This window comes from Caretta caretta, chromosome 19 (genome assembly GCF_965140235.1).
Source record: "Caretta caretta isolate rCarCar2 chromosome 19, rCarCar1.hap1, whole genome shotgun sequence".
Lineage (NCBI taxonomy): Eukaryota > Metazoa > Chordata > Testudines > Cheloniidae > Caretta > Caretta caretta.
The window spans coordinates 13,192,992-13,220,942 of record NC_134224.1 but is presented as its reverse complement, the minus strand read 5'-3'; the positions used below and the strand labels follow the sequence as shown (position 1 = coordinate 13,220,942).

At 52.4% G+C, this 27,951-nt stretch overlaps 1 protein-coding gene across 11 annotated transcripts in view; it reads right to left on the bottom strand.

The window, feature by feature from the left end:
• Nucleotides 1-27,951, bottom strand: part of PTPRU (protein tyrosine phosphatase receptor type U) — a 322,599-nt gene that overhangs the window by 220,944 nt on the left and 73,704 nt on the right. For all 11 annotated transcript variants that reach the window (XM_075121404.1, XM_048825551.2, XM_048825549.2 and 8 more), the window contains exon 2: nt 1,424-1,552. In XM_075121404.1, the coding sequence (XP_074977505.1) occupies nt 1,424-1,552 (129 nt within the window). The remainder of the gene's footprint in view (nt 1-1,423; nt 1,553-27,951) is intronic.

Below are 27,951 nucleotides of genomic sequence, written 5' to 3'. Positions count from 1 at the left end.
CAGCCCTGTGGGGTGGATCCATGTGCGGCGGACAATACACATGGCTCCTGTAGAATTCAGACACACATGGGGAGCCGGGCTAGAACCCCAGACCTTCGGCTCCAAGCCCTTGACCCCTAGAGAGTCACTCCAGCTAACACTGGCTATAGGTCCCTTATCCTGTCTGTGAGCCCAGCCACTGGAGGCCGACATCACTCACAAAGCCAGGACTTCCCACAGCCAGGTTGGATTGTGCCAGCGTCCCCATCTCGGATGCCCCATGGGACATGCTACGGCAGGCTCAGTTGATGGCCATCCCACTCAACCACATGGCAAATTCCTATCCCTGACCCAAGGACCAGGCCAGCACACCTCCTCTAGCAGGCTGAGGCTCCTGGGATGAGCAGGGCTCATCCTCGCAGTGCAGGGCATCACACGTATCTGTGAGACTGAGAACTCAGCACACGTCTGACACCAGGGACAGACTCACAGCCTGTCAGGCGCTGCTAACCGCAGGCGAAAACAGTGGGTGCCGCAGAACCCGGAAAAGCCAAGAGGACAGTCCCTGTCACTGCTGAGCCCATCAGCCTGACTCTCCGTCACACTCACCTTGTGCAACACCTTCCAGGCCGTGCAGGGTAAAGCCAACAATACAACCTCGGGTGCAGGGACTGAACCTTTGCAGCTATTGCATGAGCCACAGGCCAAGAACTTACAGGCAGGAATTAGCCAGTCAATTCATCTGGGGGAATCACATGTAGCTCACGGGGGACTCAAGAAGGGAACACAGCGCAAGCGTCACCCAGCAGCACTCGCCTGCACACCTGCTGGCCACAGCCTGGACCTGATCCAAAGATGGGAAGAGCAGCATTGCAGCTTTGTTACTCCAGGACGCTGCACTTGGCCCATTCTCCCTCCCCACCACACGCAGGCACGTGCCCTTGTGCGCACCGCATGAGCGGGAGTTACGGGACAGGGCCTTTTATCTAAGACAACGAGGGGAAAAAAATACTGCTTGCAAGATCTTCAATGATCAAAGCACAGCTAAACTTATGTCACTTAGCACCTGTATCTTTCTCTCTTGGAGGGTTTCAGCTAAGCATTAGTCTCTCACACACACACACAAAGTATAATTTCATGCTAAAATGGCATCAAGAAAACTGCACGTAAGAAAGAAACAAGGTACTGTCTTCCAGAGAGAGCACAGCATGGGTGTCTCCTCTGTAACAAGCTGCAACAACTCTGAGAATAGACGGGCTGCTGCCTCGACAGACTCTGTACTGCGGATCTGCTCCTAGCAACTGCGGGAGCCAGTGGGGAGGAGGTGGCTTGCTCTGTGTTTGGGCAGGAGGGGATCCCATAGGTCTGACATGTGGAAAGCTCAGAGGGGCTCAGACTGGGAGGTGTTAATGGGAGATCTGGGGGATGGGAGAAGATGACTCACCATGAGGAAGGTCAGAGGTCAGGTGAGGCATGACATAGCTCCGGATTAGCTCCCACTGAAAGTCATCGTCCTCCCGTTGACTGTACTCACACTGGTTTAAATCCACATCTTCCTCGAAGGTGCAGCCGGCTGCCGTGGGGAGAGGGGGAGAGAGAGAGAGAGAGTCAGTGCCATGGGAAATGCAGCAAGCTTGGCCGCAACGGGACAGCAGCAAAAGTGCCAACGGGCCCAGGTGAGAGAAAGGAAAAAACCTTCATGCCTGGCTGAAACTACCTGCCAGCCCCCCTCTCAGATGGCATGAGGCAGGCAGACCCCCAGGGCAGGGCTACGGTAGGAGAACTGACACTTCCTCACCCTGACAGGACTTGACTTCTAACCCTAGACATAACAGCAGGCTGACGTGCGAATCTCCACTCCCCCGGACTTCACAGGGCATGTCTTGCAGCTAATACTACACACAGATCCCAACATGCGTGCGCACACACACACACACACACCCTCCCCAGCAGACACAGACCTACACACACACATGGATCCCAACACAACACAAACACCCCAGCGGACAGAGGCCTCCCCTCTTTCTAAAGCCACCTTCTCCCCTTTAAGCTCCCCACAAGCAAGCCCAGAATAATGCCCATCGTTCCCTAGCCCAGTCCCACCTCTGAAGGGGACCTGGGGCTGACAGGGGCACTGAGAAGATTATTCAGAAGGCAGCAGCTGGAAAACCTGGATCATTTAAGCTTTGCATTGGTGGCACTGAGCCTGCCTTGCCCTCCTACAGGCCCTGAAATGAGACACCGTGCAGAAAGATGGATTTTTAAATGGAGATAGCCAGGTTATTTCTTGTCCCCATAGCAGCGGAACTACAGGGCCAGGGAGGGAGGGGGCACAGAGCTGGGCAAGGCCCCAATGGGTAAGGTCAGCTCTCCTGTTCACACCCAGGCAGGGATCAATCAGGATGGATGCTGCTCCAGCCCTCCAGCATCCTCCAGAGCAGCTATCCTCCAGCAGGAGAGGAGGGGCAGGGAATACAGGATATGCACACATACAGGATGTAGGCAGCTACTCCTCCTATGGGGGCTTATTCTAATGCAGACCATAGTGGGACCCCATGTGGCGAGGCGAGGCAGCCCAGGCCACGTTAGGGTAAAGCATTACACCAGAACTAACACAGGTGATCGGCACCTGGCTTGGCCTACCCTTCAGTCCCTAACACACATTCAGACCCAGTCCTCATCAGCTGCGATGGGGCCCCATCCCTCTTGCCTGCAAGGAAGCACCAACAAGGATGATGCAGCTAAACTCATAGCCTTGCATTGCTGTTTGTCCCCAGGGAGCTGCCAGTGGTTTTCGGGGACGATATTTAAGCTGTTCTATCCCGGACACGTGCAGTTCAGAGGGGAATAAAGCGATGGTTATGAGGAGTCTGTTTTAAATGCAGCATAAAACGGCAGCCGGGTGACCAGAAAGCAACAGACACGGAATGAGACGTTTAGTACCAAATACAGCCAGGATGAAACACAGACATGGGAATGGCAGTCTTCGGGGGCAGACGGGGTCATGATCCCCTTGCTGATTGGTTATGTTTCATATCTAATCAACCAGCCTTAGAAAATAATGAACCGCCTGTGAGGCTGGAAGGGAAGGCAGGTTGCATGCCTGGTGAACCCCTGCCAGCTTTGGGAACAAAGACACCTCTTGGACCCACGTTCTGCATCGCGCAGCTGTATGATCACTGCAGTTCACACATGGGGAGGAATGTAGAGACAGCACCGATCACGTTTGGATCCAGAGCAGGTTTGGGTCCACACCCGCAGCAGAGTTCCAGGATGCTGAGATTATCTGGGAGCAGTTTGATTGGGTATTATAGACATAGGGGACAGCCACAAAATGTGGATCTGAATTCTCACCCCACTCCAAAGTTCAGGGGTAGGGTGATCAGAGCCAGTCTCAAGTGCAAACACCTCAGCTACCCGCCCACATCCCTATCGCTGCAAGGCCAGCTGTCACTCACAGCCGCTGGCCCCCAGCATTTTAAAGTGAAAGACAACAATAGTCATAATCTTATCTCAGTGGAATGACGTACAGCTCCGTGCATAGCGCGAATGGGGCAGAAGGAAGGAATAGGGTTTGCCAAAAGGGTAACGTTGGCAGAAGGCAAAATGGGGGGAGGGGTCCCAAACTTCTCGAAAGGGCTTTACAGAGAGCAAAATAAAGCAGAAAAGTCAGGCTAGAAACCAGGTGTCCTGCTGCTGAACACTGAACACTGAACACTGCACCCCACTGGCTCCCTCGACTGCAGAGCGGGGAAAGGCACTTGACTGAGCATAGCTAATGCCAGCAAGCCTGGTTAGAAAATGCCCAGAAACACCGGCGCATACGCAAGGTAAACCAGCTTTGTGATTCCGTCTGATATAGCCAAGCGCAGTCCCTAGCCTCCCACCCCCCTCCAGCCTGCAGAAGGATGGCGCTCTGATGTCTCATCCTATGAATACTTCCCCCATGGCCGGGACCCGGGGTGCTTTTATGTTCAGTCATCTGTGCACCAGCCAAACCAAAAAAGGAGCTGGGGATTTGATTTTGTGCAGCATGTAACTGGTACAGCTTGGCTTGTTAAACACTGACCTATTGTTCCATTAAAGCCACAGATTAGACGCAGGCTAAGGCTTCGGTAATAATTAATACCGACCCCCTGGGCTGAGCAGAGCAGCCCATTAAGAAACCCCTGAGCAAGCACAAAGAACAAAGGCAAATACCCCATAAATAGGCCGGTGTTCAGGCTCTGCCCAGCCCTTTTTATTATTTCATTCGCTTTTTCCTATTTTTCCACAAATTACATCAGCCAGTTCTCACCGGGGCTCAGGAATCTGTGCTCAGGCAATTAGCAGCTTCACTAGGGCCTAGCATGGAAATTGCTACCCAGGCAAGTACCAGGATGGCTCTACAGCCTGTGGGACATGCGGGCCAGAGCACGGGGCTTGGCACCACTAATGCCCCGGAGTGGATTTCCCTACTCCTTAAGCAGGGAGCAGTGGGTTCACGACCACAGGCCCGGCCTGCCCCCACATGCAGACAGGGAGCAGCCCCTTCCAGCCAAGAGCCTATTGATGGGTGCTGGCTGCTGTGTGCGCGCTTTGTGTGTGCACACACATGCTGCTCTTCCCACACACTGGCATAGCATGCTCATTCCACCACATGCCAGCACCCCAGCGCCCACACAGCTCGCCCCTGGCACTCACAAACAAGGGCACTCCCCTCAAACAGGCACCCATGAGCCCCACACCTCACATGCATATACACTGGCCCCTCAATACTCACTCACACGCTATCCCCCAACACACACAGATGCACCCCCTCATGCACCGACACCCCAACTCCTTGAGGCGCAGTCTCCCCTATACAAAGGTAGCTCCGACCACCCACACATACACACCTCTGCACCCAGTTGAACTCCACCTCTCTGTGCGCCGTGGTGGGTGGCTGGACACTCAGCAGCAGCTGGGCTGCAGCAGCTCCAAAACCAGCCTGGGTATGCCCAGGGCCCTGAGCTATTCCTCCAACTCCACCACAGAGAACAACTCGCGTCGATCCACCCTGAGCCAGCCTTTGCCAAAGGCCACCACAAGGCTCTGCCAAAGTTCCCATCCCACCGGCTAACTAGACGCTCCACCACAGAGGTGGCTTGGTCCAGTGAGCAGGACCCCAGACTAGGACTTGGGAGATCTGGGGCTACTCTCAGCTCTGCCACTATCCAACTTGGGCAAGTCCCGTCCCCTCTCTGTACCTCAGTTTCCTCTCCCAGCCTCTCTCTAGTTAGATTGGTAACTCCTGGGGGAGGGGCGGCTTTCCACTCTGTGTACCTAACCTCAGTGCTACTGGCAGAGAATCTTAGAACTGGAAGGGACCTCAAGAGGTCAACTAGACCAGTCCCCTGCACTTATGGCAGAACTAAGTATTATCTAGACTATCCCTGACAGGTGTTTGTCTAACCTGCTCTTAAAAATCTCCAATGATGGAGATTCCACCACCTCCCCTAGGCAATTTATTCCAGTGGTTACCCACCCTGACAGGAAGTTTTTCCTAATGTCCAACCTAAACCTCCCTTGCTGCAATTTAAGCCCATTGCTTCTTGGCCTATCCTCAGAGGTTAACAAGAACAATTCTTCTCCCTCCTCCTTGTAACCACCTTTTATGTACTTGAAAACTGTTATCGTGTCCCCTCTCTGTCTTCTCTTCTCCAGACTAAACAAACCCAGTTTTTTCCCCTCTTCCCTCAGAGGTCATGTTTTGGTTGCTCTTCTCTGGACTTTCTCCAACTTGTCCGCATCCTTCCTGACATGTGGTGTCCAGAACTGGACACAATACTCCAGTTGAGGCCTAATCAGTGCAGAGTTGAGCAGAAGATTTACTTCTCATGTCTTGCTTACAACACTCCTGCTAATACTAATGGCATACTAATGGCATACTAATGGTATAATTCATTTACATCCATGTCTAAACCAGTATAGAAAGCCAGTACAAAAGGCTTTGTGGTGTAAGATCGGCTATCTGCAGTTGAGTTAAACCTGGTCTCAGCTGACTTAAGATAAACAAAATCTTCCCTCACAGGACTAGGGAAGACAATGTGGACGAGAAGCTGGATATGAGTCAGCAGTGTGCCCTTGTTGCCAAGAAGGCCAATGGCATTTTGGGATGTATAAGTAGGGGCATAGCGAGCAGATCGAGGGACGTGATCGTTCCCCTCTATTTGACATTGGTGAGGCCTCATCTGGAGTACTGTGTCCAGTTTTGGGCCCCATACTACAAGAAGGATGTGGATAAATTGGAAAGAGTCCAGCGAAGGGCAACAAAAATGATTAGGGGACTGGAACACGTGACTTATGAGGAGAGGCTGAGGGAACTGGGATTGTTTAGTCTGCGGAAGAGAAGAATGAGGGGGGATTTGATAGCTGCTTTCAACTACCTGAGAGGTGGTTCCAGAGAGGATGGTTCTAGACTATTCTCAGTGGTAGAAGAGGACAGGACAAGGAGTAATGGTCTCAAGTTGCAGTGGGGGAGGTTTAGGTTGGATATTAGGAAAAACTTTTTCACTAGGAGGGTGGTGAAACACTGGAATGCGTTGCCTAGGGAGGTGGTGGAATCTCCTTCCTTAGAAGTTTTTAAGGTCAGGCTTGACAAAACCCTGGCTGGGATGATTTAATTGGGGATTGGTCCTACTTTTGAGCAGGGGGTTGGACTAGATGACCTCCTGAGGTCCCTTCCAACCCAGATATTCTATGATTCTATGAGGCCTAGTGGCTATGACACTGGGCTACGAGTCAGGAGATTTGGGTTCTAGTCCAGGCTCTGGCCTGATGGGCAACCCAGGGCAAGTCAGTATAATAAGGAAAACCACACTGGATTGCCTTGCCAGGAAGAGGAGTGCTCCCTGCCCCCTATGCAGCAGGGGGCCCTGAACTGCAGGATCACACTCCTGTTAGACACAAATTCCCCTGCAGTCAGGCTCCTCCAACCGCAGGGAGCAAGGAGGGCTCCATGGACCCAGAGCAGACACAGTTGTGTTGCACACAGGTCTCCCCAAGGCCACCGAAAGGCTCTGTCCCACCCAGTGCTGCTGGATCTGCACCCACCCAAAGGCAAAGCAATATTCAGTGCTGACAAATGGACAGGGTGCCTGCCTGCACCCACAGCTCATTTAATACAAGAAATGAACAGAAAGTGGGTCCCAGTGCGCTGGAGTGGGTGCCTGCCACATGGGCAGGCTGCTGTCCACACCTCCCACCTGATTTAAGGGCCTGGCTAAAGGGGTGAGGCAGCACACGCATCAGCACATTAATCCAGCTGGCAGTTCTTTGAAGCTACACCAGGCTCTCCCTTTGTGCCAGCCAATACAGGAATAATAAAAGAATCACTTTTTTAAATGCATGAGTGCAACATTGATTAGTCTCCTTAAAATGCCTGGGTATGTGTCATCCCAAAAGACCCCCCAAAGCACTTTCTAAATAGCACGCAGTACATACGAGGAATGGCTTCGCCTGCCACTACAATGCAGCCACCTTAGGGGTGTAGCATGGCAGCTGCTTAAACAACCCACAGCAACATTGTCCCCACCAGTTTAGGGCAGGAAGTGAAGATGGGACAATAGTCCAGGGAAACTTCCAGGAGGGATTTATTGGGAATTGCATGACATCAGGATACCTAATTCAGGCCTTGATTTCCCCTACAGGACCATGGTGTCTCAGCTTCACATCCCACCCAAAAGCCAGTACCTCCAGGTGCACAGAGCCTGCCTACCAGGAGTAATACAGAGGCAGTAATGGCACCTGCTGGGTGACCAACAGCAAGCTGAGTTTTCATGGCAGTTCTCTCGTCGCATCCAGGCCAAAGCAGGCCCTGCTTCGCTTACAAGAACAAACGCAAGCACAGCCACGAACGAGGGGCCGGGGCCACAGGGAGAGGAAAGGGTTGACGGTGCGTGCACTGCTCACCCCCCAGAGTTCCTCCCCGCACTCTCAAAAGCGAGCTCAGCCTCCGATGAGACGGACACACTTAGTGCAGTTTGGCTTAGAAAGGAAAGGGGGAGGAGGAGCCGTGAGAGAAGCAGATAAAATATCAGCATGCTGGAGCGAGGCAGCCGCACCCTCATTCGTGAAGCTGAGCACGGACTGAAGCTTGGTGAGGGTACAAAATACTGAAATCCCGTTCCCCAAACACACGCATTCCCAAGGGGATTAGAAGTGGAAATACTCTGGGAGGAGGTGCAGGCTTTTCTTTGATGTTTCCAGCCCCATTTTACACCCACTAGGGGTTCAGAGAAGGGTCAGGAAGATGCAGAGTTACCAGGACTAATCCCAGTTCTGGAAGGGATTAAACCTTGTGCTCAAGGTTTAAACCCATCTCTGCTAGCGACCACAATTCGACCCATGGGGGGGTGGGACAGATTACCCCACAGCTGTTATGGTAGCATTCTTCTTACACCTGCCTCTGACACATCTTCTGCTGGCCACCGTCAGAGACAGGACAGTGGGTCGCGTGGCCAGTCTGGCAGTTCCAGGCCATCCCATTTTGGAGTGATTCCCCACCGAGGCTCAAGCTTTATGTTGTTTGCCTGTTAGGAACATCAGCATGAGATGCACAAAAAGGTCGTTTGAAGAACCACTGAAATACAAACACAGCCCTCCCACAGCTGAACTCCACGGCCAGCCAGCTGCCCTTCTCCGCGTGAGCGGCAGCAGGTAGCTTTGTTATGCTCGCAAGTTTTTATCAAAACATTTATTTAAAAACAGGTTGTTACAAGAACTAGAGCCAAGGTGCCAGACACAGGTGCAGTCTGGAGGATGAAACTCACGACTTCATGTAACGGAATGCGGCTGCAATAGGTGCACCAGGTTTGGCGTGCCCTCTAGTGGGAATTCTGATTATAGTACTACTTGGAACAGGAACTTGCCCGCTAATCAACACTAACTAGAATCCTTAAAGGAAATTTGGGGTGGGCGGTGTTTGGAGATTGAATTGGAGGCCTCAATGCCTCCATCTTCCCTACAAAAATCCTGCATCTGAACACATTATTGCATCCCCACGTGTTAAAAATAAAAGCACGAATCAGGAGCCCACAAGTTATGAGATTTGCTTAAAACCATCAGATTACAAAAATACCTAGGTGCTGTACAAAAAGAACAAAAAGACAATCTCCGCCCCAAGGTTTTTCCAGTCTAAGCATCAATTGAAAGAAATAAAGAACAGTGAAATCTAACAGTTACTTTGCAGTTTATGTTGGTGACTGTGGACAGGTAGAACCATTTCTTTGACTATTTGTCAGAATCAACCTTCCCCACTCTTCTCCCCACAGCAACAGTTTTCAAGCTTAACTGTGGTGTATCCTGCATCCAGCCAGGTAATAGACGCTACAAGCGTTTTCAGATCTTCCAGCTTTTACTGCACCAGCTTGAGAGCAACTAAGAAATTATCTAAAAAAGAAAAGGAGGACTTGTGGCACCTTAGAGACTAACAAATTTATTTGAGCATAAGCTTTCGTGAGCTACAGCTCACTTCATCGGATGCATTCAGTGGAAATTATCTGTAAGACTTTGCACCCAAGTTATACTGTGGGAACTGGTGATGTCACATAAGTACGGCCATACTGGGCCAAACCAATGTTCCATCTAGCCCGGTATCCTGCTTTCCCACAGTGCCAGATGCTTCAGAGGGAATGAACAGAACAGGGCAATTTATCGAGTGATCCCTGTCATCCAGTCCCAGCTTCCAGCAGCCAGAGATTTAGGGAAGCCCACAGCATGGGATTGCATCCCTGACCATCTTGGCTAACTGCCATGGATGGATCCATCCTCCAGGAACTTATCTAATTCTTTTTTGAACCCAGTTATACTTTTGGCCTTCACAGTGTCCTTTGGCAAAGAGTTCCACAGGTTGACTGTGTTGTGTGAAGAAATACTTTACAGCTAAAGCTATGCAGGAAATAGCAGCTGGGGCATAACGAGGAGGAGGAGAAGAGTTTTCAGGTGGGATAACACACACTTGCCTGTCCCAATATGTGTTTCCCTATTTAGTGCCCTTACAAAGGGGGCACATTTGCAGCCCAGCCAGTAAATTAGCACAGGGCAATGCCTGGGGAGCCAGGTTCTGCAGGGTAGCTGAGACCAGAATCTGGCCCACCGCACTCTGAACATTTTAACAATCTGGGATTTACGCTCTTTCAGGGCTTGTTCTAGAGAACAGGCAGGAGGGGCATGAAAATATAAAATGCAGATAAGGGCAGGTTCTGCCACTTTCTCCCACTGCCCCCATTCTGCTTTTAACCCCATGTGTGTTTTGTTAATGCACCGAAGGTAGAAAATGAACACAGCTCTCGCACTGGGCCTTGCCAGGAGATGGATTTGCGTGTAAGCAGCTCTGGGAAGGCAGCACTTTGGAGAGAAGCTCTTAATGAGTTTTCTGTGTATCCCCGGGGCGCTGCACCACAGCACGCCTGGGCCACCACCCACCCAAGGGCACTTCCACCACCCAGAGACGGCGGACGCTGGCAGACACCATCTCGAAGGGCAGATTCCCATTGCCTGCCCTTGTTCACCGTCCCTCCAGCACCACTATGTTAGATGCTGCCTCATTTTCCCGTTATGAGACAATGGGGAATGTCGCCTTCTTCTAACACTGAACAAGGAGCTCTGGGATATCAGGATTATCCCTAAGGCTAATGGCCCTGCTTCAATGTAGAGCTTCCCCAGGCCTCCCCTCCCCTGGCTTGCTGGTACAGTTTTAAAGGAAAAATACATAGCCAGTAGATTCTGCTCATTAGCAAAATTGATGTCATCTGAAGGTTGCCAACAGGCGGAAGACAGGCTTGCAGGGCTGCAGCCCGGGAAGACAGCGCTGGGATGTGCACAGTACCTCTCCCTGGAGTCCTGGAAGCCTGTGGCTAGGCAGGGAGGCTGCGGGCCTAATCAACGCTAACTAGAATCCTTAAAACCTCCACAGGGAGGTTTGTGAGGCTTCAACCAGGGAAAGTGCATGAAAAAGTTGTCAATAAGCAGTGTTGAAGTCAGTGGGGTGGGTTTCCACAAAAACGTTTCTATTACTGGGAAGTTGTTAATATCAGGATTGCTGTTAACCAGCAACAGCTGTAAACACACACACACACACACACACACACGTGTCCCCTCTTGCTCCACATTTCCAAGCCCCCAGGCCCTTTCCCTCCTCCTCTCCCGACTCCAGAGCGCTTGTTCGCTATTTTCTTTTACTCCGGACAGAAGCCCGTGCTCAGACCCTTGGCCAGCACTGTACAGGATCGGAGTTCGAGTCTCCCAGCGCGCCAAGCTGCAATGATGGGGAGGGCAAATTCCATGCTGGCTACACCACTTTCCATGGGTCAATGCCACCTTCCTGCTCCCTAGGGGTAACCGCTTTTCCCTGGGGCTGCCCTGACCGCTAAGACAGACTAGGAAGCTGCTGCACCTAGGGGAAGCCGCAAACCTCCTCTGAATTCTCTGATTAAATCTAGCTGCTCCTCTGAGCAGTATTAACGGTGGGGACAGCACGCCGCAGTGTCTACATCATGCAGTCAAAGCTCAGGAGCCAGGCCCTGAAAACCAAAAGATTAAGAAGAAAAAAACCCTCATGATTTTTAAGCCACAAGACCCCAAGCCTTCTGGTTCCTGAGCCTTTCTGGGCCACGCTTTCAAAGTTTTGCGCTGCAACCATGCGGGCTAAACCAACTTTTTCTTTTTTAATGAAAGTTGCTGTAAATCACATGAGTCCAAGCACTGGGGCTTTGGGAAAACCATCAAGACTCACAATAAAGAGAGCCAAAGCTGGCAACCCTGAAAAGCAAAAGAGAGAAACAAAAAGAATGAGAAAAAAAGCCCTGTTAATTCATTTTAGGTGAATGATTATTCAAAAAGAATTAGGTGAATGATTATTCAAAAAGAATGAGAAAAAAAGCCCTGTTAATTCATTTTAGGTGAATTAACAGGGCTTTTCCCTCCTAGCTTTGCAGGGAGAAAGAATGGCCTAGTGATTAATGCACCAGACTGTGCTGCAGAAAATGAACATTCAGTTCCCCGCTCTACCACAGACTCCTTGTGAAATTTCGCAAAAGACTTTCTGTACCTCAGTTTCCCCACTGCAAAAATAGTGATTGCATGCTTTGCCTGCCTCCTGTGAGGCAGCATTCTTTCCTCTCTCCAAGATGCTTGGTTATTTGTTTGGGCTCCCCAAGAGGACCATCACCTCTGCCAGTTGCTTCTGAAGATACAGAAGCTGCTATTAGCCAAATCGAAACATTTTCACATCCTTGCCTAGAAACTGCTTACCTCTGATCAAGAAATTGCCAGTGAAAGCCTGTCATTCCATCTAATATGTTGCCATAATGAAACAATTTTTGCTAGTCACCAGCGGAAGCTTAAAATGCAATTATGTGGAATGGATATTTCGCCAGCTAATACACAGCTGTCCGAGCCAATCAATCTCCCCTCCTTGGACAGGTTGATTGTTATTGCTCCTTATGCGTGGGCCTGTTCTCTCTTCCTCTCCCCCGATCTATAGCTGAAATGAAGCTAGGCTGGGTGGGATGCTCCGTATTGCCAACAAATTTGTACATAAATGCACACGGCCTTGAAAACAGCTTCCCTGGTAGACAGAATGAGAGATACAGCAGCCTGCTGCACTTTGGTGCTTGGCCATTAACTCTTACACAGCTGCTGGAATGGAAAGTGGTTAAAGAAAACCCAGCTAATTGTTTGTACTACAGTAGCAAGTAAGGCCACCACAAATTAAATCAGGGCCCCATTGTGCTAAGCGCTGTACGTGCATATAGTAAGAGACAGTCGCTACCCAAAGGGCGGGGGGGGAGAGATAGCTCAGTGGTTTGAGCATTGGCCTGTTAAACCCAGGATTGTGAGTTCAACCCTTGAGAGGGCCCATTTAGGGATCTGGGGCAAAAATTGGGGATTAGTCCTGCTTTGAGCAGGGGTTTGGACTAGATGACCTCCTGAAGTCCCTTCCAGCCCTGGTATTCTATGAAAAGGGTTCACAGTGTAAACAGACAGCAGTGGACAAAGAGGGAAACCGAGGCACTGAAATCCACTCAAGGTTATACAGCAAACGAGAGGAAGAGCCAGGATTAGAATCCAGCTCTCCTGATTCCCAGCCCAGTACCTAAGCTACTAGACCATAATGGAGATCTGGCGTGATCCAGCAACCTTTAAATCCTGCTGACCACTTCCTAAGCCCCTATCTTCTCTTTGTAATGCACTGGCCTAGTGCATGTGATCACAACTCCCCTAATGGCTTGTTCCAGTCATTATTACAGCCTGCTACTCACGGCTCAAGGAGCCCTCCTTTAACTCAAGCAGAAAAGGCTTGTGCTTTTGTTATTAAAGGTGCCAGGTTCAATCCCCACTCCTGGAGGGGGTGTATAATTATGCACCCATGGTATATTACAGGTGCATGACCATTAAAGTCCCGTGGCACTATGCACAGAAGAAGACTATTTTCCCCTTATGCACCAACCAAAGTTCCTCACCCAAATCAGACTGTGCAAAAGTTGGCTGCTCCATCCACCCCAGCGCTGGTTGCATTTCTGTGGCCCTGCCATGAAGAATGTCAAGGTGACGTTTTGATTAATATCCCACCTTCCCTCCAATCTCAGCAGCTGCTCCTCTCAGGTCAAGGCTGATTCGAGGGCAGAGGGGCCAGGAGGAGCTGCATTGACTGCTCCATGCCCTGTGGATTGCTAGAGCAGGCGTGGCCTACAGGCCTCTTTCCACTACAAGACTGATAGCACCATAAAAATTAAGATTAAAACAGATGAATTCCAATGTCCCAGCTATAGATCTCATGGCTGCTATTTAGAAGTCATCATCTTCCATCAGCCACGGAAAGAGAAATAGAATTAGCCCAGTCCCCAGTTCCCTGCCATGCCCAGGGTCAGGTTCATAGGCTGAAAACCTCAGCTCTAAGCAGAGCTTTCAAAAATCAAGGCTTTTAGTCTGCCTGGGTCTGAAGCATCAGCAATCGCTGCTTCACCAGTCATTCGTGACCAGAGCAGCCAGGACTCCTGGGTTCTGCTGCCAGCCCTGCCATGCAGAGTTCAAAGTACCCATCTGTACAATGGGGATAGTTATATCCATCTATGTACTGGGCAAGCAGGAAGCCCTGTCAATTTCATGTACAAAATGCTTTGAGACCCTCAGATGCTGGGTGCTCACACCATCCAAAATGCTTGGACTTGCGCTCGCTCGGCTCTGCTTTTGCAGTACTTAAGCAAGCGAGGATGCTGGTTACCCTGACCAGAAGGGGAAGCAGTTGGGTAAAACACCAGTTGAGAGATGAACCGATCGTTTCCTTTCCCCACACCGTGACTGAGCAGGTATCAGGCGGTTTGGAGGAGTCCCCAGTGGTTTCAGAGTTGAAGATGCTGGCCTGTCCTTCCAAATTACAATCATTAAGCACCATTTTGCGCATCTCACCCAGCCCAGAGGACCAGAAGACCCAGGCAGCAGTCTTTCTTCATTATACATCCCCATGATGTCTACAGGAGCTTTGCTAGAACAACATCTGTCCTGGGAGTGCATTAGCACATGTCTGTGTGTGCTTTCAATAGAGGCCACATGCAGATGGGCTCAAGGCTGCTCTCGTGAGATTTACAGGTCAAGTCCACGCTCACTGATTGGTTGAATCCTGTTGTTCAGATGAACATCCAAGATCCCCAGCTGTTGAGAGCAGCCTAACACTCCCCCCTAGCGAGCAGGTGGGCAATACGGCAGGATAGCCACATTCACCCACTGGAGCACCTGCCACAGTGAAATCAGCTGGGAGCTCCTGACAAACCGCCATGGGAGAACTCCGATTCGCCATGCTCCCATTGATCGAAAGCACCTGATTGCCCAACGGCTGGTTATGGGGTTATCCTGCCAGAGCTCGTAAACTCTACAGGCCGTCCGCTTCCCATGCAAGCCTGCCCCCAAAGTAGCTCCCCCCGTGTGGAGTTTAGTAGCTCCAGGAGTTGTCTGGTCAATAACAGGGAGGCCTGGATGATCCAGACTCCTGGTTTAGCAGAAGGTTTATGCGTAGCCTTAGCGCTAGTGTGAAACGAGGTTCTGCTGCACTTAGGGATGTCTCGTACACGCTGAGAAAGGCAGCGGGCAATTCTGACACCCAGAGCTGTATGATGAGTCTGTTCCAGGGTGCGACTCTCAAGTTCCTCTGAGGTTTGTTACATTTGGGATGGTGGTTGAGCAACCCCAAATGCACGTTACCTCCCCTCCACCCCATTGGAGCGAGCCCTGCATGGGAACTCTACCAAGACCTCCCACATCACAGCTCGAACCACAAGGCAACCCGGCAGGCCACGCCAATTAACTTGTATGCAATGTACAACCATACAGACTCTTGCCTAGCCTACGGACTGATCACTTGGCCAGAGGGCTGGAAATTAACACTGTGAGCTGCGCACTGCATCCATTGACCAAGAGCCAGGCTGTACAGAGCGTTGGCCGGTCAACTCCTGGAGGTTACGGCAACCTCGGAGTTGCCTCTTTATTTTGTAGCATGCTCCAGAGGTGGGATCCGTGCACTGGCTGCCAAGGGCCATGCCAGTCCCTGCTGGCCATGGCTCAACCACTGGAGCTGCTAGAATTCAGACGGAGGTTTCTGCCCATTGAGTTGAGCTTGCCTTCCCACACAGCACATTGGCCTGGAAGGGTTGCACGGGCAGGGGGAAAAGCTCTATTAATAGCCTCGTTCAGGCAGCACCAGATTGCAGGGGGCTGGCAAGGGCCCCAGCTGGAATGACATCATGCAACCCCAACCCTATGAGAGGAACAGCGGCGCCGCTCCCAGGCACAGGCAAGCAGAAGAAATTGCTACCTGTGCACCTGCCCGGCCCTATCCCTGGGCAGACAGAACTGAGCCCATCCGCACCACGCCACTGGGAGGAAGAGAAGCAGCCTTATCTCCATTCCACAGCTGGGAAACTGAGGCACGGAGAAACTAAGGCCCAGATCCACAAAGGTATTTAGGCGCCTCACTCCTATTGATTACAACAGAAGTTAGGCCCCTAAATACATGAGGATCTGGGCCTAAGAAATCAGCAGCAGAGCGAGGAATGGAAGCCACGACTCCCACATACCAGGCCAGTGCCTTACCTCTTCCAAACTCTCTCACACCTCCTTGCCTGCTTCTTTCAAAGCCAGGCTTGCTTTGCAAGGTCGTTATTCCAGCGCTACTGTCCAATGGTCTCTGGGGAGTGGCCAGCACAGTTTGCCAGCAACGTGCTATGTAAGCAGGGCAGGCTGGCATGCGAAGTTGTCGGGCCAGCAGGGCCAGCATGTGCTTTGGCATGGCACTGCGGCTGTGCACCCAGTTAACAACAGGTTACTCTCCGGATAATGCTCGGGGGGGCAGGACTAAACTGGGGGGTTAATGTAAGTAAGAAAGAAAGAAGGAAAGACAGACTCGGGAAGTTAGAAGCCGCAGAGCAAGGAGCGCCAGGGCACCCCAGGGGTAAGAACAAGCCAGCACGTGCCCAACACAGCAGCATTCCATGCCCGGGCCTAGTCTTACTGCAAGACTGGCAGCGTATGGAGTCGGGTGGCGACTCAGCCAGATTCCAGACGTTCCCAGCTTTGCATTACCGGCCGGTGGGACACCCAGATGGCTATTTCAAGTGACTGGGTAAAAAAGGCTCTTTCTTCAAGGACAGACCTGACCCTTCAGAGTCAGGACAACTAAGAGTGGGGAGGGGCAACCGGATTCTATTCCTCCCTGGACATCAACAGCATGGCTTCCCTGGGGAAGCATGACCCGGCCTGGGGGATTCCCTTTCTTTCTGGTGAGACAGGGGAAGACCCAAAACCTTTTTTCTGCTGCAGCACGGGGTCACAGTCGGGGAAAGGCTGAAGAACACCCATCCACAGATTTGTCCCCCATGTGCCAGTTGCCACGCTCAATCCCACCCTTTTCCGTGCTGGGGGACCCCAGTCCTGTGCCTGCAGACCACATGCCACGACTGAGAATGCCCACACCAGCTAAAGGTCCCAAGAGTTTGCAGATCTGGCAGTGACCAGAGAAACGAGTAGTTCCTGGTGTACAGAGCATGTTTGATCTGGAGTCAATAAACCCGGCACCTTGCACCGTTAGCTTTACAGCGTCACTGTGGTTTCGGTTTAAATCGAGACACACGCCCGCCCATGCACTGTACGCTGAACCTGCTGGAAGGACACACGGTGGACGCAGCAGGGACTGACTGTCTGGTGAGCTGTGGCCCAGTTTCCAGCCGACACCTCACATCAGTCCCACGGTCACCAGGTCACGTCAGTCCCAAGTGTGAGCCCCTTACTCAGCAGTGCACCTGGCTGCCTGGGTTTCCTTCAGGAACAGAGAAGGAAATGCAAAACTTAGAAAAAAAACAACTTCTTAGCTACTATCGACCCCACCTTACAGATGGGGAAACTGAGGCACAAAGCAAGGTGAAGCGACTCATCTGAGACCACCCCACTAGGTCAGTGTCTGAGGCACCGGCCCATCCATTCCCCCCTCGATAGGCATTACAAGGAGACTCCAGCCCAGCAGTAACTGAAAGGGACAGCGGGTTCCAGTGCAGAGACGTCCCAGGCGGGGAGAACGGGGAAAGCTTAACCCCAGACCGGGGTTGGCAGGATGGGTGGAAAGAGTGGAGGGCAGGCGTTAGCAGGGAAGAGCTATTCCAAATACTAGGGGGCAGCAGGAAAGATGGCATGGGGCAGATAGTGGGAGGAAAGCGGAGGAGAAATGAAGGAGGAGAAGAGAGGAGGAAGAAAAGAAAGAAAGAACAAGCGACCCTGTGCAAATGACAGAGCCTAATTAAATCCTGCACAGACACTAGGAATATGGATGGCTGCCCAGGAGTCTGCCTTGTGCTTTTTGATCTGTTTAGTCTTTGGGCCTCATGCTTGAAAGTTAATTACACACTTAAACCCTTTCAGTTTAACCTAATGCACCACGGGAAATGTGCCATGGGTTTTTCTTTTCTTTTATTGAGCCACCTTTAAAAGGCTCCCGCACTAAAGGGCTTGATGCAGTCACGGATTTGAACACAGGCTCCATTATCCTGACATGGGCTTGTTCTACTTGGGGGGCAGGAGAGCGGAAGGGTGAGTGGCTTGGTTCAGATACACCAGGGGGAGGCGCTCTCTGCCCGAGATGCTGCCCTGACGCCAGAGAGAGCCTAACCCACAGCAAAAGGGCTCAAAGAGGAAGCAGCCGCCTGCCTCCAAACCTCCAGAGCAAATGGAATGATGCCAGAGCAGAGACTGGAGGAGGGGATGAAGGTCAGGACTCCTGGGTTCTATTGCCAGGTCTGGGAAAGGGAGCAGACGTCTAGTGGTTAGAGCAGGGGACAAGGAGCCACAGGTCTGAATTCCTTCTGCTTTGTGGGGAGGTCAGCTCCACTCCCGGCCGCCGCAGCTGTTCCTCAGCGCAACCTGAGCGCTTTTTGTTCTGATGCTGGGTGCTGCATCAGGGCTCGGGCTGGGCTGGGCTGGGCAGGGCAGGGGGCTCCCGCACGGGCATCTGACATATGCCCGACGCCAAGGAACAGGCCCCAAAGCAGCCAGCCCTCCAAGACAGCTGCCCTAGGTCCACTCGATGCATCCCCCACTGACACCGCACAGCGCAGCAGGCACAGCAGCCAGGAAAGAAAACACAGGTGACCTTTAGCAGTCTTGATTAATTTTTAATCGCTGGCCTTTCACAGAGGCTCAGGCAATCTTCGAGAGCCAGTACGCAGCCAGCGTCAGGACGCGACCCAATGACATTTCCAGACAAGCCAGACCCTGCTGAAGAATGGCAGTGATGGGGCTAGTAAGGGGCAGGATGGACGCACCGCCAGGGGCTCGTGTACTCGGGGAGGGGGTCAGGGAGGAGTCCACGCTGGCCTGGCCCAACAGGACGACAATGGGATCGCACTCTACTAGGCGGTATTGTAGCTCCCAGAGGCACCACCAGAGATCAGTGCTAGGTGCGGTACGTACCCATGTCAGAGACGGCCCTTGCTCCAAAGATCTCACAATTGGAACAGACAGGAAGCCTAATTATCCCCATTGTACAGAGGGGAAACTGAGGCACAGAGTGATTCACGGTCCTGCTCAGAGACTCTAGCAGGGCCAGGACTAACTATGTGTCTCTCGTTTGGGATCACACTGTCTCTCTCATCTGAGCCTGGGCAGGTCAGAGACACGGGGGAAGGAGCACGAAGGCAGAGCACTCTGGCATTTTAACGACCATGTTGTCTAACCCAGCGCAGGGGAGGTCTCCAGGACACCGGTATCTTCCCCATCCGTACAGCTGAACCATGCACAGGAAAGGTTAGTTAAAATATCCCAGCCTATGGCCTTCGGCTCTCTCTAATCCTGGCTCCAACCAGGAGAGGCCACACATGTAATGAGTTTGGATGGTCTCAACTGGCTCCCTCACTGTCCCCATTCCCCCACCTATATCAGAAAACTCACCCATCTTGAACAAGTCACCACTCGGATCCTCCAAACTGGGACAAACTCTGGGTCCCACAAAATCTAATAGCCTGGGGCCCACAGGAGAGTTAATCCGGCCCTGGGGGTGTGGGGGGGGGAGGGGACGGGGGAGAAGAATTGGGACTGGAAGAGCAGGGACTGCCACGGCTCAGAAGTTAGGTGCCTGAGCCTCTCTCTCAGGTGCAGGACTGGAGTCGCAATGGGACTGCGGGTCAGGACTGAGGGGCGTCTGCAGAGCTGCCTGCAGGAAGCCCGCTCAGCCCTGCTTTCTAGCATGTGCTATTCATTCCTCCTTCTCTTAATATGCTCAACTGGAGTCCCCGACCAGCCATTTCTCAAGGCTCTCGATTCTATCTCGACAGAATCAGGATTACAAAGGCTGATCCTTTTCCCCTCCAGGAACACGGCCCAGATCCCCACCCTGAGGGGATAAATAAACCCAATGACCACAGACAGTCAGCCTTTGAACTGCTGGGCTCCTCAGAACCCCATGAAACCTTCTTGCATCTCCCTCTCTGCCCCCACCATGCCCCTCCTGTGCTCACCGCACCTCTTACTTTCCCCTGGAATTAGCAACAGGATCCTGTACTCAGCAGGACACGTTACACCTTGCACTAGCTCCTGAGAATTCACACCACACACCAGGATCATTCAAGATGAAGAACGGCCAGCCTGGGCCACCATTCATCTCCACCCTCACGCGCTCAACAGCTGCCATGTGGTTATTCAGGCCCCTTTGGCTTCTTTATCTTCTCCAAATGAATCTCTGCCACGTGCGCAGCAGGAATATAACCAGAGCTTAAATTCTCAGAGTCTCTCCCGGAGCCCCTCCACCCCCAGACAGCTCCAGCTGAATTTAAGCCCTGAATATAACTGCGCACAAAAAATTAACCATATTAAGCTTGGGTGGGGTGTTAGGTGCTGAAATACCGTGTTTTCATAACTCTCCAAGAGACTGGCAAAGGAAGGTAATTGTCACTAGCCTCATTTTACAGCGGGGGAAACTGAGGCACAGAGCAGTGACGTGGCCTAAGTCACACAGCATACCAGCAGCCGAGCTAGGAATGGAACCAACATATCCTGACTCCCAGGCCATGTCCTCAACCACTGGGCTACCCTTCCATTACCAAATTATTCTGCACCTTCAGAAGTAAGCAGTCCAGCTACCTAGCTGTTAGCGAGCATGGATGAGAGGTAATTGGCTGATGCAAAGTCTTACAGAGTGAGTCTCCCACACTGTGCTCTCCCAGAGAGACTGTTTTTGTTTTCTCTCCTCATCGCTTTCCTTAAAAAAAGTCTCCTAGATAGAAAGTGTTTGTAAGGTTTATATTAAGAAAATATTACAAACAATAAAATCATCATCATAAAACCCTTCTCGTATCTTACCTAGTGCTTTTCATCAGTAGATCTCAAACTGCTGCACAATCCTTTAAGGTATTTACCCTCACACACTACTGCAAAGTGACTTGCCCAAAGTCACACAGTGAGTCAATGGCCAGGAACAGAAAGCAGCTCTCCTGTGTCTTCTAACTATGCCTAACTAACTCCTGTGTTTTCTAACTACTAGGCAAGGCTCCCTACCTTATACCTGCTCTGGGTCAAGTCTGTTGCTCTGCACGCAGTGGATTTCAGTGCAGACAGCCTGATGCAGGCTCTCCCTCTGCAAGGCCAGGCAGGGCTTGACGTGGCCTAAGTCACACAGCACCATAAGGTGGCTGACACTCAGACCAAAGTGCTGCAGCAGGGAGAGCGTCCGTTCTTTCCTGCTAAACAGGCAGCCATGGGGTACTGGAGAAATGGTTCTGAGAAACTCTGGTCCTGAGTGGGAGCTGCCTCCCCACCCGAGGTCTCTGCAGGTGCCAGCTAAGGATGGGCCCGAACCAAATCCCAAACCCCTCCAAAGAGCAGATCCAGAGCCAGACTCTGTGGCTGGGGTCCATCAAAAGCCCAGCATGTTTTCCACACTGGCCACTACAGAATTGCCTCTAAAATCTCCATTTGCCTGGTGATCACGTCATGCAGCCAGGGCCATTTAGGATACTATGCTATGCAGCAGCCATTCAGCACATCCAGGGGAACAGAAGACACACCCCTCGTGCTCCGTAAAGCACAAGCCCTGGCCACATGAGCAAAAGAAGGGTGATACAGGGCCTATGACACACAGTTGAGCAGTTGTGGTTCCAGCCAGTAGAGGGCAGTGCGCACACACACACACACCCCTTGAATAGCCCTCGCTATCACCAGCTTCTCAGTGTCAGACAGCGGCCGACCCTGCAGCCTGCTCTACCTGGTCCCCTTGCCTTGAAAGGCCAAGAACTACCCAGGCTGCCGAGCCTGGACTGAGCCCCACTGGCAGATCAGCACCGGGGCAGTTCACCCTGTGCTGCCCCCAACCCACAGATACACTGAGATTCCCTCACCAAGGCTGTCAACCCGACTGTTGCCACCTGCACAAGACTGCCCGCAGGCAAGCGCCCCCCAAACCAAGGGAACCTGGTGCCCCCAAATCAGACCCTCAGTGAGCAAGGGGCACCATGGGTTGTGGAAGTGAAAGTAGGAGGAGCAGAGTCAGTTGAGGGGAAATATATGTTAGGAGAACGGGCTGCATCTCATTGCAGGCAGGATATTTGCGGGCCCCGCGTCATCAATCACAGGAGTATACCTTCAGGATCCTTGCTCCCTGTGAATTACAATCGCCTTTAATGCAATCCCCTGCTTCAGCCACATGCTTTAATTTAAAGTGCAGCTGGTGGGAAATGAAAACCCAGCTCTCCCCCTCTCCCCCCATGACGACTCATTTCTGGGTCCCATGCAGCGAGGTCTCTATTACTCCACCTCGTGCAGAGGGAGCTGTATTCGAATAGTTATTTAAAACATATTTCCTGTGCACATTCCAAAATGAATGTTCTTGGCTCCGTTCAGAAGGAACATTTCTCCTTCTCGAAAGGGCGCCTGGGTCTTGTTTAGGTCACAAGTGAAGGGAGGTGAGAGGTACCCTAGGTCCAAGCGAGGATGTAGCATGGAGCTGTCAAGGGCTGGAATAGCAGGAGGCTGCAGGTCGGTATTGAGAGGCATCAACAGAGATGGGGGGTGTAAGCGTGTGGAGCTCACCCATGCAGCGCCTCCTGCTGGTGTCATGGAAATTAGCTCTACTTCCAAGCTTGGAGCGCCCTCTGCAGGCCGGTGTCCCACTTACGCGAGGCCCCGTGTCCCTCCCGGACCCGGTGCCCCTTGTATGCCAGGGTGCTGCCCCCTGGCAGTAACCCCTCACTTGCAGGGTCTCCCCCTCCCAGGGGAACCCCTCACCCCCTATCCCTACCTCGCCTCAGTCGTAGGCTCCTGCCAGTCACTAGCTAGCCCCCACGCCCTGGGGCAGACTGCAGTATGAGCCACTCATCACAGGCAAGGCTGGGTTTGGACCTGCTGCCTCAGTCTAACCTTGGGCTGTCCCCTGCAACCCCAGTACCTGTTGGGCCTAATGCTAGGCCGCAGCCTGGGGGTTTCCTAGCTAGAGCTCCCCAGCTCCTCAGCCCCTTCCCCAGCCCTGCTCCAATCCAGGTACTCTGCTTAGGCCCCTGCAGCCAGGTCCCTCCCTCTCAGAAGCTAGAGAGTCTCTCTCGGTGGCGCCTGGCCCACAGCCCTTTTAGAAGGGCCAGCTGTGGTCTGTTTGGGGCGTGGCCACATCTGAGGCTGCCTCCCAATCAACCCAGCCTAAGGCTCCCAGCCCTCTCCCAGGGCTGTTTTAAGCCCTTCCAGGAAGGAGCGGGTGGCCACCCCGCTACAGGGGGCAAGGGCTGGAATAGCAGGGGGCTGCAGGTCGGGATTGAGGGGCAACAGCAGAGCTGTCGTGGGGGCACAGCAGCCAGCGTTTGAATAACAGGGAGGCTGCCGGTCAGAAGTGAAGTGGAGTGAGTAGAAGGAACATTAAGCAGGAGGGGATCAGGGACTGAGATTCACTGACAAGGAGCTATAATTATTATCTAACATCTCCTGCATCCTGTGCTGCAGGCTTCTGGTGGTGGGCATTACCGGTGCCACTCAGTCCCGCGCTGTGTGCAGGTGGCAGGCTCTCCGAGGAAAGGGTGAGCACAGCAGCTGGAAATGGCTCAGCAACAGGCTCCTTGACAGGCAGCAGGAGTGACTCAGGGTATGTCTACACTATGAAATTAGGTCGATTTTATAGAAGTCGATTTTTTTGGAAGCGGTTTTATACAGTCGATTGCGTGCGTCCCCACTAAGTGCATTAAGTCAGCGGAGTGCATCCACAGTACCATGGCTAGCGTAGACTTTTGGAGCGGTGCACTGTGGGTAGCCATCCCACAGTTCCCGCAGTCTCCATTGCCCATTGGAATTCTGGGTTGAGCTCCCAATGCCTGATGGGGCAAAAACATTGTCACGGGTGGTTTTGGGTACATGTTGTCAGTCGCCCCTCCCTCTCTCCCTCCCTCCATAAAAGCAACGGCAGACAATCGTTTCGCCGCTTTTTCCCGTGTTAACCGCACAGACGCCATAGCACTGCAAGCGGGAGCCCACTCAGCTCATGTCACCGCTGCTGTTGTGGGCAAGTCTGCTGTGAGGGCTGTTGTGATCCACGTAGCCAATGCAATCATTGACATTCTGTTATCAAGGGTAGTGACTCTGGGAAATGTGCAGGCCTTTTTAGATTTTAGGTGCATCATATTCCTGTCCTTTGTCACTGGTGAAGAAGTCTTGCAGGCGCACATTCCACATGAAACAGCTCCAGGGTTCCTGCTGTTTTGCCTCGGCCACGCAGCAGCAGCAGCTCCTGGGTGCCTTCGCATCAATGGTGAACGGCTCCACTGCTTCCGCTGCAACTCTGCAGCAGACGGTGCAGTAGGGCTGCAAGCCGTCCTCCTCCATGGTGTTTTGCTCGCTCCACCACTTCCACTGCAACTCTGCTATCCTGCTCTCCTGCGAGCTGCAGGCTTCTGCCTCAGGCTGCTCTCCTAACCGGCAGCACCATGCAGTTTCACCTACCCCAGCCTACCCTTTGCTCCCATGGCTCAAGAAGCCTGGACAGTAGTAAGGAGCAGCTCAAACTATAGGCTGAGCAAGTGCAGAATGGTGGTAGACTGTGCCCTTGGACGTTTAAAAGCTCCCTGGCATTGTTGGTCAGACCCCAGCGCAACCAACATTCCCATTGTTATTGCTGCTTGCTGTGTGCTCCATAATATCTGTGAGAGTAAGGGGGGGACGTTTATGGCGGGGTGGGAGGTTGAGGCAAATTGCCTGGCGTCTGATTTTGAGCAGCCGGACACTGATTAGAAGAGCACAGCAAGGCACACTACGTATCACAAGAGACTTTGAAAACTAGTTTCATGACTGGCCAGGCTACGGTGTGACAGTTGTGCGTGTTTCTCCTTGATGCAAACCCGCCCCTTTGTTGATTTTAATTCCCTGTAAGCCAACCACCCTCCCCCCTTCAAAATCAAGTAACTATTGTTTTGAAACCATGCATTCTTTATTAATTAAAAAAAATTGAGAAAACGGACAAGGAAACTGCCAGTGGTTTTGGGTACGTGTCGTCAGTGACCATTCCCTCGCTCCCTCCCTCCATGAAAGCAACGGCAGACAATCATTTCTTGCCCTTTTTCCTGGATTGCCCGCACATACACCATAGCACTGCAAGCGGGAGCCCGCTCCGCTCACTGCTGCAGTTGTGAACATTGGAAGCACCTCACATTTGCCCTTGGAGATTTTGGCATATATATTGGCATTACGTCTTTTGGAACGGAGTTCTGATAGCACAGATTCGTCTCCCCAAAGAGCAATCGCTTTCGGGGGACTGCATGGTCACCTGTACTGATGAGCTCGCCACGCTGGCCAAACAGAAAATGAAATTCAAAAGCTCCGGGACTTTTTCTGTGTACCTGACTAGTGCATCTGAGTTGAAAGTGCTGTCCAGAGTGGTCACAATGGAGCACTCTCGGATAGCTCCCAGAGGCCAAAACCGTTGAGTTGTGTCCACACTACCCCAAATTCGACCCAGTGATGTCGATTTTAGCGCTAATCCCCTTGTTGGGGAGGAGTACCAAAATCGATTTTAAGAGCCCTTTAAGTCAACAAAAATAGCTTCATCATGTGGACAGGTGCAGGGTTAAATCAACCTAACGCTGCTAAACTCGTAGCGTAGACCAGGGCTTACACAATGCCGGTTTCAGTAAGGACGTGACCACAACAGCCTGGAGCCTACGAGGAGATGGAACGTATCTAGTGGTTAGAGTAGGGGGGGGCCTATGGGTCTCGACTTCTGGGTTCTATTTCCAACTCTGTTACACCTGAGGCAAGTAATGTGCCTCAGTTTCCCCATCTGTAAAACTGGGCGAATACCAGGCTGTAGGGTTTAATTCACATTTGTAAAGCACTTGAGGTCCAGGCAGGGAAGATGCTACAGACACAGATGCATCCCAGGCGGCATTCTGGTAGAGGTGAATCTGGTTTACGAAGGAGAGAAACAACCCTCTGTTAATTACCTAGCTTGTCATTTTATCCAATGAAGACTTTAAAATTGCCACTGTTGAGGTCTCTCATTTGGAGCCATCACAGCTTGTGTTCGAGATCAGAAGCAGCAAGCAGCGTAGCCTGTTATAACAGACCTCTGGAAGCATCTTCCGACACAAAAGGAGCCCCTACCAAAAAACTCCTCGCAAATGGATACACAGATCATATGGAGATCACGTTCCCTGCCACCTCTCCAGCACAACAGCACTTGACAGCAGGCAACAGCACAACATGGGGCAGGGGCGAAGTAGCCAATTGACCCTTTACAGAGGAAGTTTCAGCAGGAGGGAGAAGATTCCCCGACCTGGCACGTGGCTGCAATACTGCAGCCAATACCCCCATGCTTGCAAAGAGCTGTCAAGGGACCATTAGCAAGCGCAGACAGGCAAGACCTCATTGCTAGGCTTCATCCGACCCCGAACTGAAGTGTAACCCACAGAACCTAGCTGAGGCATTGGGCCAGAACTGATTCACGGGGAAGCACTCCACCTCTGCAAGAGGAAAGGAGGGCCATGGGATGAGGGCACTGGACTGGCACCCACAAGACATAGTGTCAATCCCCAGCTCTGCCATAGAGTCAGCAGGTGACCTTGGGCAAGTCACTGACCCTGCCTCAGTTTCCCCTCTGTAAAATGGGGATAATGACATACACCCAGACATGGCGTGGGAGCGAGGGTATTTGGATTGTGAACTCTTCAGGGCACAGAGGGCCTCTTAACTCTGTGTTTGTACAGCACCTGGCACAGCAAGGCTGGTTAAGTGCGATTGTAACAAGTCTGCCATCTCCCACAGCTGAGCTCAGTGCACCCCACCTGAGGATGCGGCAGCAGCCAAGCTGCTCCTCTTGCCCTTGCCGTTCTATTTCTGGCAGCTGCAATAAATCCCAGAAGGAAGCACTTGCATCTGCTTCGGCTAATGCTCCTCCGACATGACAGGATCTCTCCAGCCTCAATGGCCTAGGGCTGCAGCTGCCCTCTCCCTGTCCCAGCAGGGCCGGGGGCTCGGAAGAGCCCTACTGAAGGGATTCGCTCTCTGAACACAGCACCTCCAGAGAAAACCCTCGAATGAAGCCAAGATACCACCCTGCATTTCCATGTCACATTCACACCACGCACAGCTGGGGTGTCTGCAGAGCGCTCCATGGTGGCCAGGCAGCCACCTCTGCTACTTACTGTGCTAAACAGGATGTTCTCCCGGGCACCTTGTCCTCTCCCCAGCTGTCACATGCTAACGGGGGGCAGAGACTGTCTCTTTGTTGGGTTTGTACAGCCCCGAGCACAATGGGGTCTTTGACAGGGCCTCTGGGTGCTACCCCAGTGCAACAAACTCAGATCATGGTTCTCTGTCCTGCTATAGCGCCGTCCCTCTGAGGATCTCCCAAGACATCACAGGATAACAACTAGCCCAAGATCACTGACTGAGCCAGGAATAGACCCTGCTCTGTGCTTTAACCGCAAGACCGTCCTTCCCAGACTAACCTTAATGGGGAGAGGGGTGGCTGGGGCAGGTCAGAGACAGCAGGTGGCAAGGTAAGGAGCTGGGCAGCAGGATACCTGCACCAATCCCCTTGAGGTACTCAGCTGGGAGCACCAAGGCCAGCCCCTGTGGGTGCTGAATAGGCAGCATGGAAAGGCATCAGCTAGGATTCACTATTCTCATCTGTGGCCCCCTCCGCTGCAGGACACTACCCTTTGCTCCCAGCTCTGGGGGTGCGCCTCCGCCTGACCCCTGCAGGCAGGAGCCCAGCCTCGCACCCAGAGATCCTGGCCAGAGGCTGCTCCAGCTGGGGTGGGGGCGATGGGCTCTGCAGTGTTCCAGAATGGCTGGGGCAGGAGACCACCCCGGATGCCAGCCACAGCATTGCCAGCCCTAGCAGCAGCCAAGCGAGCAACCTGTTGCCAGCTTGACTAACCCCACTGCTCTTCATTAGAGATCAGCGAGCTCCGGGAACACTCACAGCACCAGGGCAGCACCACAAGC